Source organism: Malassezia japonica, chromosome 3 (assembly GCF_029542785.1).
Source record: "Malassezia japonica chromosome 3, complete sequence".
Lineage (NCBI taxonomy): Eukaryota > Fungi > Basidiomycota > Malasseziomycetes > Malasseziales > Malasseziaceae > Malassezia > Malassezia japonica.
This window is the reverse complement of record NC_083372.1, coordinates 701,913-719,496: the sequence shown is the minus strand read 5'-3', so window position 1 is coordinate 719,496 and position 17,584 is coordinate 701,913. Positions and strand designations below refer to the sequence as shown.

Sequence of the window (17,584 nt, the reverse complement as noted above, 5' to 3'; positions counted from 1 at the left end):
CGTGCGCATCACCGGAGCCGATGGCGGAGACGCACGAGCTCTGACTGGCCGCTCGGCCGATCGATCATTCCAATAAGGGGGCCTGCCGCGTGGCCGTGACAACGACGATGGCGCAAGTTGCAGTGGATCCGAACGAAGATACTGAATTGTACGCGCACGGACGTGATTAACCTAGCCATGACGCCCTCCGCGCGCGTGGAATCATCCCTGAGCGTGCGCCGTCACGCGAACCTTCGCCCGAGCTCCCGACCGAGGAAGAGGTGAGGGACGCGGCGCGCAAGCGGGCCACCGTCGAGGACCTCGACGAGGAGCTGGAGGATGCGGACGAGGACGAGGAGCGTATTCTGCTGCAGCTGCGTGCCCAGCGCATGAAGGAGCTGAGTGCGATGCACACGCAGGCGCGCTTCGGCCGCGTCTACCCCATCTCGCGCCCGGACTACACGCGCGAAGTGACTGAGGCGAGCAAGGAGCCCTTGCCGGGCGCGGCGGATGCTGCGGCAGGCACAGGTGTCGTTTGCTTCCTGTACAAGACGGGGTACGTCGACGCAGCTGACCCAGCCTGGACACGTGCCAGCTGCTTGCGGGCTACCTCGACACGCTAGCCGCGAAGCACCCCGCGACGAAGTTTGTGAGCATTGTCGGCGACCAGTGTATTCCGAACTACCCGGACCACAACCTGCCTACGCTGCTGATCTACCGCGCCGGCGAGCTGCGCCGTCAGATCGTCGGACTGCGTCCCGAGATTGGGCTGGACGGGATGAACACCAAGCTCGGCGGTACGTCGTCCGACTGACCCAGACATTGAGCTGCTGCTTACAGCGACCGGCGCCATCGACGCCCCGAAGCCGGGCACGGAGAGCAAGCGCGACCAGGCCGAGGCGGACGAGAACGAGCACAAGAGCATCCGCAACAGCGCGCGTACACAAGAGGAAGAGGACGACGATCTCGACTGGGACTAGCTGATCCACATAGACATACCCTGTTCTGTATACCATGACCCTTGACCGCCCGCCTCGTGCCAGCGCACACTAGGCACAAATTGGGCCAATTTCGATCCGTGGCGCCTCGCACGGGCCTGACGCTTAGGTGAGCAGGAGCGCCTCCACTGCCATGGAGGCAGTCCAGCAAGGGATCGATGCCGTGCGGCAGCGGATCCCCCGCGTCGGTGCGCATGGCAATACGGTCAAGCCGAATGTCAATGTCGAGGCGATCGACAAGCTGATTGCTAGCATCCACGATGCACAACAAAAAGACCCTTCGTCGGACCTGCACGCCCTGCTGGAAGTCGTCAGCACGCGGCTCGACCAGGCCCATGCGGACGTGACCGAGTCCAATCGGCACTACTACGTTGCGCTGAACAAGCTATGGCGTGCGGTCGACAAGAAATTCCCGACATCACTGGACGATATGATCAACCCGAGTCTCTTTGGCAGCGAAAAGTGCACGCAGGCGCTCGATACGGTTGTACTGGACTACCTGCTCCGCGCCGGCCATACGCAGGTTGCCGAGCTCTTTTCGGAAGAGACTGGCGCGCAACTCCCCGAGCCCCAGAAGGCGGCGCTTGCCGAGCTGTGCCGCCTCTTTTCTGCGCTCGAGACCGGGCAGACACAGCCCATTCTTGCGTGGGCGTCGGCGCACGGCGATGCGCTGCGTGCGCGCCACAGTGCGCTGGAGTACTATCTGCTGCGGAACCAGTTCCTCGGGATCGTGCAAGGCGACGTGCACTATGGTGACGACACGATGCATGGCCTTGCTACGGAGCCGACGACGAATGTGCACCTTGCCTTTTTGTATGGCCGCAAGCACTTTGCGCCCTACCTTGCGACGCACCTCGACGAGATCCAGCAGCTCTATGCGTTGCTTTTGTATCTCCCCAAGTTCCCCGTCTCTGCGCGGGGCGTGCCCCTGGACGAAGCGCCGGACACTGGGACGCTGCTGAGCTACGTGCCCGAGCGCTACAAGAACACGCTGTCAGCTCTGCGTATCGACACCCCCGAGCTTGCGGCGCAGTTCCGAGCCGATTTTTGTGCGCTCGCGCATCTTGGGCAGCTGTGCCCCCTCCAAGCCAGTGTCGATGTCGGCGCGAACAATGCACTGGGCCGCATCAACAAGGTGCGGCAAGTGATGAAAGAGCGCGGCAACGAGTGGAGCCAAGCCGACGAGCTTCCGGTACGTCTATCGTCTAACCCAGATCGAGATCCCCCTCCCCCCCGAACTGCAGCTGCACAGCACTTTTCTGTGCCCCGTGAGCAAAGAGACGAGCAGCGACGAGAACCCACCCATGATGATGCCGTGTGGCCATGTGCTCTGTCTCGACAGTCTGACGCACATCGCGCGTGGGAGCCGCGTCAAGTGTCCCTACTGTCCCGCCGAGTCGAATCTCAAGCAAGCGCTGCGTCTTTATCTGTAGGAGCTAGTGTACATTACGAAAAGTTGAGCTGGATGAGGAAGAAGAGCATATTCATCAGGACGTGCAGACTGGTCCAGACGCACGTCGGCACGAGCTCGGGGTAGAGCCGCATTTCCGCGAGACCGACCTGCGCCATGTTGACGCCGTACAAGAGCCAGCAGATGCCCGTCGTGACCCAGATCGAGGCAAACTCCGAGGCCCAGATCACGAGCGAGCCGAGCATTGTGAGTTTGTAGTTGTACGGATCGTCGTCGTCGAACGCAAAGAACGGGTACAGGGGCTGGTTGATGCCAAAGTGCAGGATCGAGAGCCAGCCGAGGAACGCGAGCATCGTGGTGTGCTGCGCAATGTTGCGCAGGTAGAAAAAGAGACTGATCTTTTCCGCATGCTCTTCCCACGGCACCTGCCGCGAGTTGAATCGGTTGAGGAACTTGAGCCACAGCGGCGACATGGTCAGCGGGTACCACAGGCACACCCACGCGGAGCTGAGCAGCTGGATCAGCGCAAACTGGTCAAAGCTGCGCAGGCGCGCAAACAAGTTCCGGTAAAAGATAAAGTACACCATAAAGTAAAAGTAGCGGAAAACGAACAGGAGCGCGCGGCTGCGCACCTTTTCCGCCATGATCCATTGCGTCACCGCGCTGAGGGCCAGCACGGTAAACATCCAGAACGCGACGTAGAGCGTGCCGTCGAGGCCGGTGTGCGGCAGCGTCTCGAGGTACAGGATCGCATAGCCCTGGCCTGCAAGGAGCGTAAGCAGGTTCAGCGCCATGGTCAGCATGAACCAACAAAAGCGGCGGTACGACGCGGGAATGCGCCATCCGTCGCTGGTCGCAAACGGTTTCTGCACATCCGTGAGCATCGGGCGGTAGCGCTGCCGCCCCTTGCGCCGCAGGCCGATGAAGCAGACGCACGCCGGCATGGCCATGGTCGCAAACGCGAGAAACACCCACTCGGTCTTGAGCTGCCACTGCGCCTCGCCGTCGTCTGGCACGCGGATGCGCAGGGGGTTGAAGAGGTGCATCAAGTAGCCGCACACGAGACTTAGCGACCAGAAGAAGGCGTACGAGGTCTTGGCACCCAGCGCCGTCGGCCACCAGTTCAGGCGGTACAGCGTAAAGAGCTGCGTGATAAAGATTAGCGCCACCGCCACGTAGCACCCAAAGTACCAGAACAAGAAGAACCAAAAGTTGGCATTCACCCACGCCTCGTCGGGGTCACCCGTCGTGCCGTCCGTCTCGTCACCGGTGTCGTACGCCTCGCGCTTGGGAAACGGCACGCCGCACCACACGAGCACCAAGAGCACCGGCAGCCAGATGAGCACGAGGTTGCGGCGCACCCAGCTGCCGAGCACCCCGTCGATCGCCGCACTGCTTGGCCGGAACGCGTGCTCCAAGATGCGCCGCGGCTGCATCGACGGCGACGCGGGCACCGGCAGTACGAGGTGCTCGCTCGAGTCGACATCGTGTGCCGCGACATTGCTGCGGTACCCCACCGGGTGCATACGCGTCAGGCGCCCTGTATTCTGCGCATTTGGGTCGCTCGCTATGCGCACGCCCGACGGGCTAAACGCCGGCTGCGGCGCGCCGCCCAGTGCGCCGTACTCGCCGTGCGTGCGCGGCCGCCGCCGCTGGCGCTGGCGCCCAAAGCCCCAGAACACGTTGCCCGACGAAAGCTGCGGCCACCGCCCGTCCAGCGTAAAGCCCAGGCGCTCCGCGAGCGTCTGGCGCTCGCTCCGTTCGGGCTGCGGCGAGGGAAACGGCACCGGCGACGCCTCGCGCCAGTCGAGGCGCGGCAGCTCGTCGTCCTCGTCGCTCGACTCGTCGTCGAGCATCGGATCCCACTCGTGCGCATCGGCCTGCCACCCCACCGGCGTGCCCGGCAGGCTGGGGCCCGCCGCGCCCGGCAAGGACGCATTGGAGCGCGCCATGGAAATGTGGAGGAAAGCATCCGTTTCGTCTATGCCGGAACAACTCCCTCGTCGATCGCGACGATGTGCTCGCTCGGCGCGGTGCGCGGCGTGGAGCGTGGAGAATCTACAATGTGGTCCGGCGGATGTGCGTCGATGAGGCGTGCGGTGCTGCGCATCGCCGCGTTTTCCTCGTCGCTCGCGTCGGCGAGCGTGCGGTTGCGCGAGCCACGCAGGCCGACGACGGCCGGATGATGCGGCACCGGCGAGCCCTCGCGCGCCGCATCGGAGCTCGAGCGAAAGGCAAGCTCGACGGATTCGCCTTGCGGCGCGGCGCCCCGTGGCGGCATGGTGCGGTACGCTGGCGCAAGCGAAAAAGCGGCCATGTCCCGCAGCGCGCCCATACGGCTCGGCGGCTGGGCATCCGCGCGCGCCTGCTCGGTCGCCTCGATTGCGCGCACCTCCTCGATGGTCGGCAGATCGAGCAGGGGCTGCGGCGCCGGGATCGTGCGTGGGCGCGCGGCCTTTTCGCGACGCTCCCGGCGGCGCGGCGAGCCGGTGGGCGACGAGGCAGACGCGCCCGGGTGCTGCGGCAGCGGCATGTCGACCGGCGTCACATGCAGGGGGTCGAGCGGGTCGAGCGACGCGTTGGGCGTCGACGGCGTGCCGAGCGGCGGGGCGTGGGCGTCTGGCCGTGTCGGCGTAGCGAGCGGCTGCGTGCTGCTCTCCGCGTCGGTGCGCTCGGTGGCCATGCCCGCCGCCTCCCAGCGCCGTGTTGCACGGTCCGCCCAGCACTCGAGCACCGGCCAGTTTTTGTATTCGCCGACCAGGAAGAAGCCCGCGCTGGGCTCGCCGGCGCGGTCGGTGCCGCCGCCTTTTGCGCCGCTCGTTCCTCCGGTAAAGTAGCCTTCGTACCCAATCGTATCTTCGTCGCCGTCGCTGTCCTCGGGGCGCTCGAGCTGGAACGAGGTCCCGGCTTCGAGCTCGTCGGCGAGCAGCTGCAAAAACTTGGCCCAGCCGTCCTGGCCGTCGCAGCCGTACAGCACCACCTTGGTATCAAAGTCGCGGCCAAACACAATCACCTGGCCTGCACCGCCGCCGCCGCTCGGCTCGGGCATGAGGTCCACACCGAGGTAATTGCCCATGTGGTCGGTCACCAGCGGGATCCAGCCGGGGCACGAGTACTCGCGGCGCACCCAGCGCTCGGGGCAGCTCTTCATCCGCTTGCGCAGCCCAGGGTTCGCGCCGGACTGTGGATCGTTGTCGACGTACCGCCAAAACTGCCACTCGCGCAGAATCGCATCGGTGGTGAGGAACGGCAGGCCGAAAAAGAGGCCGTCGCTGCACGAGCCGGTCGACTCGACCTCCTGGCCATTGCAGCAGTACAACCACTCGCGCACCGCAAGGGGAAGCGCCTGGCCCAGTCCGGCCTGGAGCGCATCGACCTCCTGCTCGGTCGCGCCCCAGTTCAGGGTATCGCGCAGCTCCTCGTAGCTCGTATCACAGAATCGCAGGATCTGGGTCCATGCACGTATCACCGTGCCGCTTTTGCGCATGTGCGTCGGCAGCGAGTGCGCGTCCGCGCCGCGCTGGGGAAAGACCATCGACGGCAGTGACATGGTTGACAGCGCGCTCGGTTCGGCGCGGTCGTACGGCTGCGCATACGCAGACTCACGCTGCATATCGCGCTGAATATCTTGCCTGTGTCTCGAACTCCCTGGCGCACCGCCGAAGAAGTCGCTCAGCGACGCGAGGAACGAGTTCACCATCACCTTGGTCGCGTTCCAACAAACCCGGCGTTTTGATGCCACGTGGTACGGCACGTGAAGCACCGCCTGCGCACGGGCGACGATCATGTGGAAGGCGGCAGCGGCGCTGGTGCTGGCCGCGGTAGCGGCGGCGGGCGACGTGTCGTGGGGCACGTACCGGCCACAGGTGTACCTGGGCCTGCGGCCGACGCTCCCAGACTCGGTGCTCACCGGCCTTGCGTACTTTTCGACGCGTCACGCGACGGAGCTGCAGCGCATGCGGCACTCGACCGAGGACGACGACGGTGTCCGATTCTATCGATGGACGCACCACGACGGGCGCGCATTCGGTATACAAGAGATTGTGGATGACGGACTGAACTATCGTTTGGAGACGTCGTTTGTCAAGACGGACTATGACGACCACCCGGGCAGCTGGGCCGTGCGGGTGAACGGCACGGTGCTCGACACGACGCAGCCCGCCGAGCTCTCGGTGCTGTACTACGTAGGGCGCGAGTCGGGCGACGCCAAGCTCGGCGCGGTGCAGGGCGACGATGGGCCGATCATCAAGGGCACGCACCCCGCGTTCGGAGCGTTTGCCATGCACACCGCTGCACCCCACGGCGAGCGCACGGGCGACGGCGAGGCACACTACGAAGGCCTGCGTGTGCCGACCCACGAAGTGTGGCGCGCAAAAGATCACCTCACGGGCGCGTTTACCGAGCGCTACCAGGCGCTTGCGTCGCGCGGCGAAAAGATGGCGGAGCTGCCCGCGGCCGACATCTTCCAGCTGGACGACCGCGCGCCGGCGGGCGCGACGCTCTATGCGCTCCAGCGCACCTTTCGCGGCGACTTTGTGATGGACATCTTCTTCGAGTCGGACGCAACGCCCAAGGGCGCGCGCCTCGACTCGGACTCGCTCACGGTCGCGCTGCAGCACCGCCGCGAGGCGTATGAAACCGCGTTCCAGCGCAAGTTTGGGCTGGATGCGTTCGAAAAGGAGGACGTAGACATTGCGCGCGAGCTCACTGCGCAGATCGTCGGCGGCATCGGCTACTTTTCCGGCTCGAGCCTCGTCGACCGCCGCGGATTCGACGACAATGGCCTCGTGCTGCACGAGCCGAGCAAGGCGGAGCCGACGCGCGAGCCGACGCGCGAGCTGCTCACCGCAACGCCGTCGCGCTCCTTCTTTCCCCGCGGCTTTTACTGGGACGAAGGCTTCCACCAGGCGCACATTGGCGCATGGGACCCCGAGCTGTGCATGGACCTCTTTGCTTCCTGGACGTCGCTCATTGACGACGACGGCTGGGTCGGCCGCGAGCAGATTCTCGGCGCAGAAGCCCGCTCGCGTGTCCCGGAAGAGTTCCAGGTGCAGTTCCCCCAGTTTGCGAATCCCCCTGCGCTGATCATGGGCCTCGAGGGCTACCTCGATCGCCTGGACAATGCGGCGGACGTCGGGGGGGTCGGCGGCCAGGCCGCGTACGCGCTCAACACGACGCACGACCTCGCGTCGCTGTACGAGCCATGGCGCAGGCACTACCACTGGTTCCGCCGCACGCAGCGCGGCCAGATCAAGCAATGGGACCGCAGCGCGACGTCGCGCGAGGCGTATCGCTGGCGCGGCCGCTCTGCGACGCATGTCCTGACGAGCGGCCTCGACGACTACCCCCGTGCCGCGACGCCGCACGTCGGCGAGCTGCACCTCGACCTGCACGCGTGGATGGGCGGCTTTGCGCGGGCAATGCGCCGCTTTGCGCAGCACCTCGGCATAGACGACGACGTCGAGGAGTACGAGCGCCACCTCGAGGATATCCAGGCGAATCTCTACGACCTGCACTGGGACGAGGAGCGCCAGATGTTCTGCGACGCGTCCGTCGACGAGGACGACATGCCGTACCTCGAGTGCCACCAAGGCTACGTGAGCCTCTTTCCGCTGCTCATGGAGCTCCTCGAGCCGGACGCGCCCGCGCTCGGCGCGACGCTCGACATGCTCGGCGACGAGGCGCAGCTCTGGTCGCCGCACGGCATCCGCAGCCTCAGCGCCGCGCATCCCATGTACGGCACCGGCGAGGACTACTGGCGCAGTGCGATCTGGATCCCGATCAACTATCTCGTGCTGCGTGCACTGCACGCCTACGCCGCCGTTCCCGGGCCGTACCAGACGCGATCCGGCGAGCTGTACGCTGCGCTCCGCGGAAACTTGATCCGCACCGTCCTAAACGAGTACAAGCGGACGGGGTATACCTGGGAGCAGTACGACGCGGCGACCGGCGCCGGTCGCCGCAACCGCCCCTTTGCTGGATGGACCTCGATGGTGGTCCTCATCATGGCCGAGCAGTATCCGTAGCCTGCTGCTCAAGCCGCGCAAGGCGCGCTTGCAGCGCGGCCAGGTTCGTCTGCGTGACCTCGACATTGGCCGCGAGACTCGCCTCGGCTTCCGACAGCATCGTACGTAGCTCGGCCACGCGGCTCTTTTGCGACCCTTGGGCCTGCTCGATGCTCGCGACGCGCGACGCGGCGTCGGATGCGGACGCGTGCAGCGGCGCAAGCGCTTCGAGGCGCGCGAGCAGCGCAGGCGCCAGCGGAATCAGCGGCTCGATGCGCGTCTGCAGCGCATGCAGCTCGCTTACCTTGGCGAGCGTCTCGCTCGAGACGTCCTCGTGCTGCGCCATGCGTTTGCGGCTCTCGGCCAGCCGCTCGAGCTCGGACGAGGCGAGCTTGGCACGGTGCACGATCGCGTCGAGGTGCCGCGGCTGGGCCAGGAGCTGGATCTGCGACTCGAGACGCGCAAGCGTCGTCGTGAGCGGCACGATATCCTCCGCACCGTCCACCGGCCCGATGCACTGCTCGAGCTCGGCGAGGCGCAGCGCAAGCTCGGACGGGGGCGCGGCGTCGTCCTTGGTCGGGCCCTGCGCCTGTGTCTTGCCCAGCGTGTGGATCAGCGCAACGGTCGCGGGCGCGTCGAGCGGCGGCATGCGGTCCTCGCGCTGCTGCGCCAATCGCTCGATGCGCTCGAGGAGCTGCAGCGCCCCCCGGTGCTCGCTGCGCTCGGGCTCGGCAGCGAGCGCCTCTTCTAACGCACGCGCCTCGTCCTGGAGGCGCAGCAGCCGCGCGAGGGGCGTCTCGGTGCCCTCGTGCACCACCGGCGCGCCCCGCCGAAAGTGCGCTTGGGCGGCCTTGGGATCGAGCGAGGCACGCTCCACCTCGTCGCCCGGCGCCGCGACCTCGTCGTCCGACGCGCTTTCGTACGCGTCTTCTGCGCGTGTCGCACCCGGATTCGATTCGTACACGTCCGGCGCCGTGTCCTGGGTCAGACGCTCAAGCAACACACAATATCGGGCAGTCCACTGTATTTCGACATGATGACCTCCACTAAGGAGGAGGAGCTATGTATAGATAGGGGTATAGATGCACAACGTTGCTCACGCAAAGGGGGGGTACATCGGGTGGTGGGCCGGCACGAACTCGTGCGCAGCGTAGGTAGGCGCGGCATAGCCCACGGCAAGCGCGTCGATATCCGCCGCGTTCCAGCCCATGGGCTGCAGCGCGGCGCGGCGCGGCTCCGGCACAGGCTGCGCCTTGCCCGGGAGCGGCGCGGCGCGCTCCGCATTCTCCTTGGCAAGGTGCGTGTGGCAGGCGTGCACGCGCGCGGCGCCTGCGCGGCACGTCTCCTCCGCCGCGAGGTTCGCGCGGTGGAGCGCCGACTCGGTCGCGTGCCGCGCAAGCAGCTCCTGCGACTTGAACTGGCGCTGGCACAGGAGGCAGATGCGGCGCTGCATGTCGCTAAAGTCGAGCGTACGCAGCGCGCGGTGCGACGGCGTGACGTACTCGACGCTCGCGCGGCGCTCGTCGGGGAGGAAGTAGGTCGTGCCGTTCGCAACGATCGGCGCCAGCGTCTCGCTCGGCAGCGACACCGAGGAGCGCGGCGAGGTGCTCGGCGAAGAGACGGCCGAGGGCGTGGGGGGCACGGCAGCAGCCTCCCACACCTCGAGGCCCAACGCCTCGTCCTCGTAGCGCCACGTCCGGTTCGCGGCATCGGTATAGGTCCACGGCGCGCTCGTGGGGTCGTAGGGGTCCGCCTCTTCAAACACGATGGCGTCCGCAAACGAGGTGCGCACGGCACCTGCGCCGATCGCGACGCCTTGCGGGAAGAGCGCCTGGCTGCGCAGCGCGGCCAGGCAGATGCGCGCTGCGTCCTTGTTGCGGAAGAGGGCCATGGCACGCTGCTGCGACGCGCCCGTCGCGCGGTCGCGCACGAGCATGACCTGCTCGAGGTGTGCGAGCGCATCGGCGAGCTGCTGGCCGCCGTTCGTGGCATAGGCCGGTAGCGTCTGCAGCGCAGCACCGACGTCGGCGGCGCTGGCCTCGGCCCCGAGCTGGGTCACGAGCAGCATCTCGGTCGCGACCGCCGAGGCGTCACGCATGCCCGCATTTTCGTTGCCGACATCGACCTGCGCGTCGTGCTCCGCCTGCTCGTGCTCGCGCGTACGGCGCGCGCGCTGGCGCTTCTGCTGGTCTTTGCAGCCTGGCGCGTTGTGCTGCTCGTAGTAGGACACGCCGCCCTGCGGCCGCTCGCTGCTGCTGTAGTCGATCTTGATGCGCTTGCGGCGCATCTTGTTCTCGGCGGTGCCGCCCGGCGGCAGGCCGAGCCACTGCTCGGGGTTGTTGATAAAGGGGGCATGGATATTCACAAAGCGCTTGGCGTCCTCGAGCGTGTCAAACTTGGCAAAGCCAAAGCCTTTCGACGCGCCCGTGTTGCGGTCGCGGATCACCGTCACGTCCGACGGCGGCGCGGCGAGGCGCGCGTTGGCCGCATCGGCAAGCGCGCTCACCAGCAAGCGCAGCTTGTCCGCGTCGACGTCCGCGTCGAGGCCCAGCAGGATGACGTCGCGCATGGGCTGGGTGCCGCGCGCGCGCATGCTTTTGTCGGTCCAGCGACCCGCACGCTCATCGCGGCTTTCCTTCAGGGGGGGGGAACGCGCACGGGTCGTCGGCGACGGCGTGCGGCGGGGCACATCACTCGGCCCCTTACCCAGGGCACATTGCGGCAAGGCGTGGTCGTCAAACATGAGGGATTTTCAATGGACCCGCCAGGGGTGTTCTTCAAGAGGGGCGTAGCGCATCCCCTCCCCACGGCCGCGCTTCTTGTACGGTTTGCAGAACGCAGCGCATAGAAGTTGGGTCGACGCTCGCTCAACTTTCTCCCTCCACAGTGCATGTCCGTGCAGCTGACTAAAGAGGAAAGGGGCGCGGCGCAGCATGGCTCCGGGATGGACGGTCCGCAGGCGCTGTTGTCGCCGCCGCCGCTGCGGCGGCCAGTTCAGACGCCGTCGAGTGCAGAATCAGGGCGCGGACTGCGGCAGCTGAGCCTACCGACAGTCGGCGCGACGCAGGCCGCGGCGGACGCGGCGGCGGCCGCGCGCCGTGTCGAGTCGCACAGCAGCCCTGCCGGCGATGCGAGCGAGCCGCTCGACGCGCAGCGCACGCGCTACTTTAGGCGCCTCTCGGCGATGCCACCGGTGGTCAACGTGGAGCCGGTGCCTCCCCCGATTTTAAAATTCATGGACGCGGCGCGCGGCGTGCTTTTTGCGCTTTCGCAGATCTACAATGCACTGAAGCAGCATATTTCCGTGTCGAACGACGAGCGGCTCGTTGCGCATTTCCAGCGTGTGCTGAGCCTCGCTGGCATCTCGATGAACATGCTCATCAGCGCACTCGACCGCCTCGACACCGCCACGCAGCTCGGCGTGCCCGAGCCGCCAGTGATCCGCGGCGTGCTCGACGCGTGCAGCGAGAGTGTGCGCACGTTTCGGCGCGCGGTCTCGATGCTGCACGCGCAGCTCCCCCAGCTCGAAGAGAGCGTCGACGTGCGCTTCTCCCGCACCCTCCTGCTGATGCTTTACGGGAGTGTCGCCGAGCTGCGGAACAGCGCTGCGATCATGGCCCCCCACGTCGAAGAGGTCGCGCCGTACCTCGCGCAAGACGCTGCCGAAGAGAGCGACATGCCGTGGCGCACGCGCTCGCGCAGCCGCCCCCCCGCATCCGATGCGTCGTTCGAGACGATGGACACCACGTCCGACTCGGCCTTTTCGCCGGTGACCTCGACGCCTCTTCCCAAGCACCGGACGCTACGCACGAAACCCTCGAGCTCGATGATGCGCTCGCCGGCGTCTCCTGTACATACACGCAAGGCGCTTGCGTCCCCCCGCACGACCGGCACGCCGTCGTCCTCGTCGAGTCTTCCTCAGCTCAAGATGCGTTCGTCGCCGAGCGTGCGCGAAGTGCCTGTGATCGATGTCACACTCCAATCGCTTTTGGAGCAGGTCACGGCACAGGCCGTGCAGGTCTGGACCGACCTGCACGCGCACATTCATACCCACTCGTCCGAGCTCTCGGCCGCGGAAGAGACCAACGCCAAGCGCCTGCGCGACGTCGACGAGATGTGCACCGGCACACTCGACCAGACGCGGCGCCTACAGGCCACGCTCGCATCCCTGCCCGACGACGCGTGGCGCGCACGGCCGCCCTCGCCCGAGTGCCAGCAGCTGTGGGAGGAAGCGAATCACTTTGTTCGCGTACGTCGCTCTACTAATCCAGGCCATTATACATATCTCGACGCTGATCAAGGCTGTCGCTGTACACTACCCCTTCCCGCGCGACCTAATGCGCGCCGTCGGCGAGCTGAACCAGGGCTGCTCCGCCCTCGCCGCGCAGCTCCATAGCAGTGTCCACCGTGTGTAGATCACGTGATAATGACGGTGGTCGCTTCTCTATTTCCATCCCGGGATGGAGGCGGAGGCGAAGGCTTCGTCGCGTGCCGGCGACGCGGAAGAAGATGTGCCTATGAGTGAAGAGGAAGGCGAGAGTCTCATGAAGGACTCTGGCAACCTCGTCGGCATGGATAGCAGCGACGAGGACGAAGACGAGGAGGACGAGGAGGAGCAGCGCCGCGTCGCCGAGGGCTTTATCGTCGACGAGGACGAAGAGGGCGGCGACGCGTCGCATAAGCGCAAGCGCCGCCACCGCAGGCGCGAGGCGGACGATGAGGAGCTCGACGAGGACGATCTCGCGCTCCTCCAGGAAAACCAGGGACCGGTTCCTGGTGTTGGTCCCCACAAACGCGCGCGTCCGGACGGCGAACAAGAGCGCGAGGCGGACCTGGCTCATATCTTTGACGACGAGGAGGACGAGGCGCTTCCTTCGGTCGCGGGTGCGATCCGCGACTCGATGGATCAGGCACGCGGCGACTACGACGACGACGAGCTCGACGACTTTATCGAAGACGACGAGGACGACGAGCTCCAGGGTCTCGACGAGGAGGCGCGCGAAGAGCGCCGACGTGAGCGCCGCGAAGAGCGCCGTCGCGCACGCCTCTCGGGCGCGCGTGTCGACCCGCTCAAGGTCGGCATCGATCCAGAAGCCTGGGACGAGATCCACGATATCTTTGGCAACGGCGAGGACTATGCGTGGGCACTCGGCGAAGAAGAAGAGGAAGAAGAGGCCAAGAAGGGCAAGATGGAGTACAAAGATGTACGTCGCACGACTGACCCAGATCTTTGAGCCCGCACAGATCCAGGAGCGCATGCTTACCGAGGAGGACGACCGCATCAAGCAGGTCGATATGCCAGAGCGCCTGCAGCTCGCGATTCCGGGCGAGGAGGGCTTGCGTCTCCTTGAGCAGCCGCTGAGCGAGGCAGACCTCGACGAGGCGGCCAACTGGGCCGCTCCGCGCATCTCGCCGCGGTGCACCGCCGAGTTTCTGGAAGACGGCGCACACGGCCGACTGCGTGCTGAGTGGCACCGCTGCGTGCGCACCATGCTCGGCTACATGCTGAACGATTATCTCGAGGTGTCGTTCCTTACGCAGCACCGCCTCGACGAGCTGGAGCATACGCAGTTTAATGAGGCGACCCGCAAGCACGATACGACGACGCTGCTGGTGCGCCAGGAGCTCCTCACGCTCAGCACGCTCGGTATCAAGTACAAGCTCTTGCGTGCACGAAAAGACACGCTGCGCCACACCTTTGGCCAGCTCACCACGGCGCTCGGCGAAGAGACCATCGCGCCGGTGCGGCCCTACTTTGACGAGCTCTTGACGCATGCCGCGAGCTTTGAGGAAGTGTCGGACATTAACGAGTGGCTTGCCATGCGCTTTGGCGAGCGTTTCCGCGACGCGACGGCGATCACCGAGGCGGAAGTCACCAAGCCGCTGCTCAAGAAGCCCACCATCGTCTCGGAGTACGAGCGGTTAAAGTCGACACCGGTCGCAATGCTTGCCGTCCGCCTCGGCCTCGACGCGCAGCAGCTCGCCGCCAACGTCGTGGCGGGTGCGCGCACGCACATTCCGGAGGACGCCGCGGTGCCCCCGACCGAGATCGCCGACGAGTACGTCGACGCGTCGCGGGGCGTGTCGTCTGCCGAGCAAGCGCTGCACCTCGCCCGCACGCTCCTCGCGCACGAGCTCGGGAAGGAGCCGCTGCTGCGCCGCGACGTGCGCCAGCTTTTCAAGACCTGTGCGTTGCTCGACGTCGAGCCGACCGAGCGGGGTATGACGCGCATCGACGAGAACCACCCGTACTACAACTTCAAGTTTCTGCGCGCGAAGCCTGTCGCGGCGATTCTGCAAAACGCGTCGCAGTTCCTCCAGATCCTGCACGCAGAGGAGGAGCGCCTCGTGCGCATTACGCTGCGTCTCCCGACGGATGTCGCGAACCGCTTCGAGGAGCGTCTGCAAGAGCAGTACGTGAGCGAAGGCGTGAGCGAGGCGTCGCAGCGCTGGAACGCCGAGCGTGCGGCGGTCGTCGAGGAGGCCTGTGCCTCTTTCCTCCTGCCGCTCGGCCGTCTGTGGACGCGCGAGTGGCTTATGGAAGAGTGCCGCGACGCTCTTTTGCGCCACTGCGAGCAGCAGCTCACCAAGCGCGTCGAGGGCGGCCCCTACCAGAGCGCCGGCATGATCTCGCGGAATGGCGATCCGAACGTCGAGGAGATGGAGCATGTGCCCCGCGTGCTTGCCGTTTCACACGGCATCGGCGATCCCCGCAAGAGCGAGGTGGTGGCCGTCTTTTTGGACGAAGAGTCGCGCTTCCTGGAGCACGCGACCTTTGACACGCTCCGTGCCCCGACGCACGCCCAAGCCGAGGCGCGTGCCGAGGCGCTCGAACGGGGCGAGGCGGTGCCGGAGGATGCGCGCGCCGCTTTCCTTGCACTGCTCAAGCGCCGCCGACCGGACGCGATTGTGGTGAACGGCTTTAGTGCGCGCACCGCCGAGCTCAGGGCGGCCGTGCAAGAGCTCTCCAAGACGGCGCACCACGAGCTCGTCTCCGACGAAGGCCTCCAAGGCATCGCGATCGAGCATGCGCGCGCCGACGTGATCAGTGTCTTTGACGACGTCGCGCGTCTGTACCAGCACAGCAAGCGTGCCGCGTCCGAGTTCCCCGAGCTGAGCGTGCTTGCGCGTTACTGCATCGGCCTCGCGCGCTACGCGCAGTCGCCCGTGAACGAGTTTGCGGCGCTCGGTGACGACCTCGTCGCGGTGCAATTCGATGCGGCGCAGCGTCTGCTGCCCAGCGACCGCCTGCGTACGCACCTGGAGCGTGCGATTGTCATGCTGGTGAACGATATTGGTGTCGACGTGCACGAGGCGGTGTCGAACTCGTACGTACAGCACATGCTGCCGTTTGTCGCCGGTCTCGGCCCCCGCAAGGCGCATGCGCTCGTGCACGCGATCCGCACCAAGCTTCCCGGCGGTGTCGTGAGCCGCGCAAGCATGCTCCAGCACGCGATTCTCTCGTTCAGCGTGTGGAACAACTACTGCTCGTTCCTGCGTCTGGATGCCGACCTGGCGCAAGAGGCCGCGCGCAAGCTGCTGGAAGAGTCGGAGCGCGACGGGCACATGGAGGACGCGCCGCGCGAGCTCGCCGACGTGCTCGACAGCACGCGTATCCACCCCGAGGACTACGACTTCCCTCGCCAGATGGCGCGTGACGCGCTGAACAAGCACGAGGAGGATCTCGAAGGCGAGAACCCCAGCTTGGCGTGCCAGGAGATTATGCAGGACGCGCACCCTGCCGAGAAGCTCGCGACGCTCGACCTGGACAGCTACGCGACGATGCTCTATGAGCGCCGCGGTCTGCGCAAGCGCCTGACGCTCTTCTCCTGCCGCCAGGAGCTGATCCGGCCGTTTGAGGACTGGCGGCCGTCGCAGACCCTGCCGAATACCGAGGAGCTCTTTACGATGTTCACCGGCGAGACGCGCCGTGCGCTCTCGGAAGGCTACGTGGTCCCGGTGAGCGTCGTGCGTGTGGAAGAGGGACGCGATATGGAGGGCTTTGTGCGCGTGCGCCTCGACTCGGGCCTCGAAGGAACGATCGCGGGGCCGGATATCATGCCGGGCTACAACTCGCGCGACGTGCGCCTCCGGCCCATGTTCCGCCCCGGCCAGACGCTCAACGCGGTGGTGATTGCGCTCGACATGCAGGGAATGCGTGCCGAGCTCTCGCTGCGCCCGGAGGCTTTTGAGCATGTGAACCCTGCGCAAAACACCATGCCGGTCGACACGATGTACTTTGACCACGACCGTGCGCAGATGGCGAGCGAGGCGGCGGAAGAGCGCGTGCGCCGCCGCAACCGCAACCGCATCGGCTCGCGTGTGATCGACCACCCCAACTACCACAACTTCAACTCGGTGCAGGCACAAAACTTCCTCGCGACGCAGCCCCGTGGCACGGTGGTGATCCGCCCGAGCTCGCGAGGCATGGACCACCTTGCGGCCACGTGGAAGGTCGACGAAGGCGTGTACCAGCACATTGACGTGCTCGAGCTGGACAAGGAGAACGACCACGCGCTCGGCCGCATTCTGCGTGTCGCCGACATGGGCTCGTACTCGGACCTCGACGACCTGATCGTGAACCACATCCGCCCGATGGCCATGATGGTCGAGATGATGACCAACCACGAAAAGTACAAGGGCGCGAACGAGGAGGAGCTGCACAGCTACCTCACCAACACCTCGCTCGCGAACCCGGCGCGCTCGGTGTACGCGTTCGGCCTCAACACGACGCGCCCGGGCTACTTTGACCTTGCATTCAAGGCAAACGCGGACGCGCCGATCCAGACGTGGCCCGTCAAGGTCCTGCCTGGCGCGTTCAAGCTGGGACACGCGACGCAGCTCGCCGACATGGCGGCGCTCTGCAACGCGTTCAAGACGCAGTACGCCGCCCAGGCCAACGCCGCGGCGCGCGGCGGACGCACGCCGGCCGTGCACGGCGCCGCTACGCCGGGCCACTATGGCTCCCGCACGCCAGGCCACTACGGCCAGACGCCGGCCTATGGCGGTGCGACGCCAGGGCGCTTTGGCGGCGCTACGCCGGGCTACGGCGCGCCACCGCCCATGTACGGCGGGCCGCCCGGCCCCCCGCCGGCCTTCCCAGGCCCCCCGCCGGTAATGCCGGAGCGTAGGTGGTAGAACGCATGGATAAATCGGTCGTGCGACTATGTGCGGCAGCGCCGAATAGTGTA

General features: G+C 66.3%; 8 protein-coding genes across 8 annotated transcripts; 5 read left to right on the top strand and 3 right to left on the bottom strand.

Moving 5' to 3' along the window:
* Window positions 1-107: 107 nt before the first annotated feature.
* Window positions 108-959, top strand: PLP2 (Proteolipid protein 2; the record flags this gene model as incomplete). Its single annotated transcript, XM_060266160.1, has 4 exons — window positions 108-148; window positions 176-535; window positions 559-776; window positions 799-959. 4 exons carry the CDS (start codon window positions 108-110, stop codon window positions 957-959), a joined length of 780 nt encoding a protein of 259 aa, XP_060122143.1.
* A 151-nt stretch (window positions 960-1,110) lies between these two features.
* Window positions 1,111-2,410, top strand: MJAP1_002216 (uncharacterized protein; the record flags this gene model as incomplete). The annotated part of the gene is made up of 2 exons (XM_060266159.1): window positions 1,111-2,169; window positions 2,192-2,410. 2 exons carry the CDS (start codon window positions 1,111-1,113, stop codon window positions 2,408-2,410), a joined length of 1,278 nt encoding a protein of 425 aa, XP_060122142.1.
* Window positions 2,411-2,423: 13 nt separating this feature from the next.
* On the bottom strand, window positions 2,424-4,340 carry MJAP1_002215 (uncharacterized protein; the record flags this gene model as incomplete). The annotated part of the gene is made up of 1 exon (XM_060266158.1): window positions 2,424-4,340. One exon carries the CDS (start codon window positions 4,338-4,340, stop codon window positions 2,424-2,426), a length of 1,917 nt encoding a protein of 638 aa, XP_060122141.1.
* A 29-nt stretch (window positions 4,341-4,369) lies between these two features.
* Window positions 4,370-6,001, bottom strand: SMI1 (Cell wall assembly regulator; the record flags this gene model as incomplete). Its single annotated transcript, XM_060266157.1, has 1 exon — window positions 4,370-6,001. The coding sequence occupies one exon, from the start codon at window positions 5,999-6,001 to the stop codon at window positions 4,370-4,372; it is 1,632 nt and encodes a 543-aa protein (XP_060122140.1).
* Window positions 6,002-6,173: 172 nt separating this feature from the next.
* On the top strand, window positions 6,174-8,414 carry CWH41 (mannosyl-oligosaccharide glucosidase; the record flags this gene model as incomplete). Its single annotated transcript, XM_060266156.1, has 1 exon — window positions 6,174-8,414. The coding sequence occupies one exon, from the start codon at window positions 6,174-6,176 to the stop codon at window positions 8,412-8,414; it is 2,241 nt and encodes a 746-aa protein (XP_060122139.1).
* An 8-nt stretch (window positions 8,415-8,422) lies between these two features.
* On the bottom strand, window positions 8,423-11,136 carry MJAP1_002212 (uncharacterized protein; the record flags this gene model as incomplete). Its single annotated transcript, XM_060266155.1, has 4 exons — window positions 8,423-8,463; window positions 8,520-9,372; window positions 9,399-9,414; window positions 9,494-11,136. 4 exons carry the CDS (start codon window positions 11,134-11,136, stop codon window positions 8,423-8,425), a joined length of 2,553 nt encoding a protein of 850 aa, XP_060122138.1.
* Window positions 11,137-11,337: 201 nt separating this feature from the next.
* Window positions 11,338-12,808, top strand: SOG2 (RAM signaling network component; the record flags this gene model as incomplete). Its single annotated transcript, XM_060266154.1, has 2 exons — window positions 11,338-12,642; window positions 12,665-12,808. 2 exons carry the CDS (start codon window positions 11,338-11,340, stop codon window positions 12,806-12,808), a joined length of 1,449 nt encoding a protein of 482 aa, XP_060122137.1.
* A 45-nt stretch (window positions 12,809-12,853) lies between these two features.
* On the top strand, window positions 12,854-17,531 carry SPT6 (Transcription elongation factor spt6; the record flags this gene model as incomplete). The annotated part of the gene is made up of 2 exons (XM_060266153.1): window positions 12,854-13,597; window positions 13,620-17,531. 2 exons carry the CDS (start codon window positions 12,854-12,856, stop codon window positions 17,529-17,531), a joined length of 4,656 nt encoding a protein of 1,551 aa, XP_060122136.1.
* Between the last annotated feature and the right edge of the window lie 53 nt (window positions 17,532-17,584).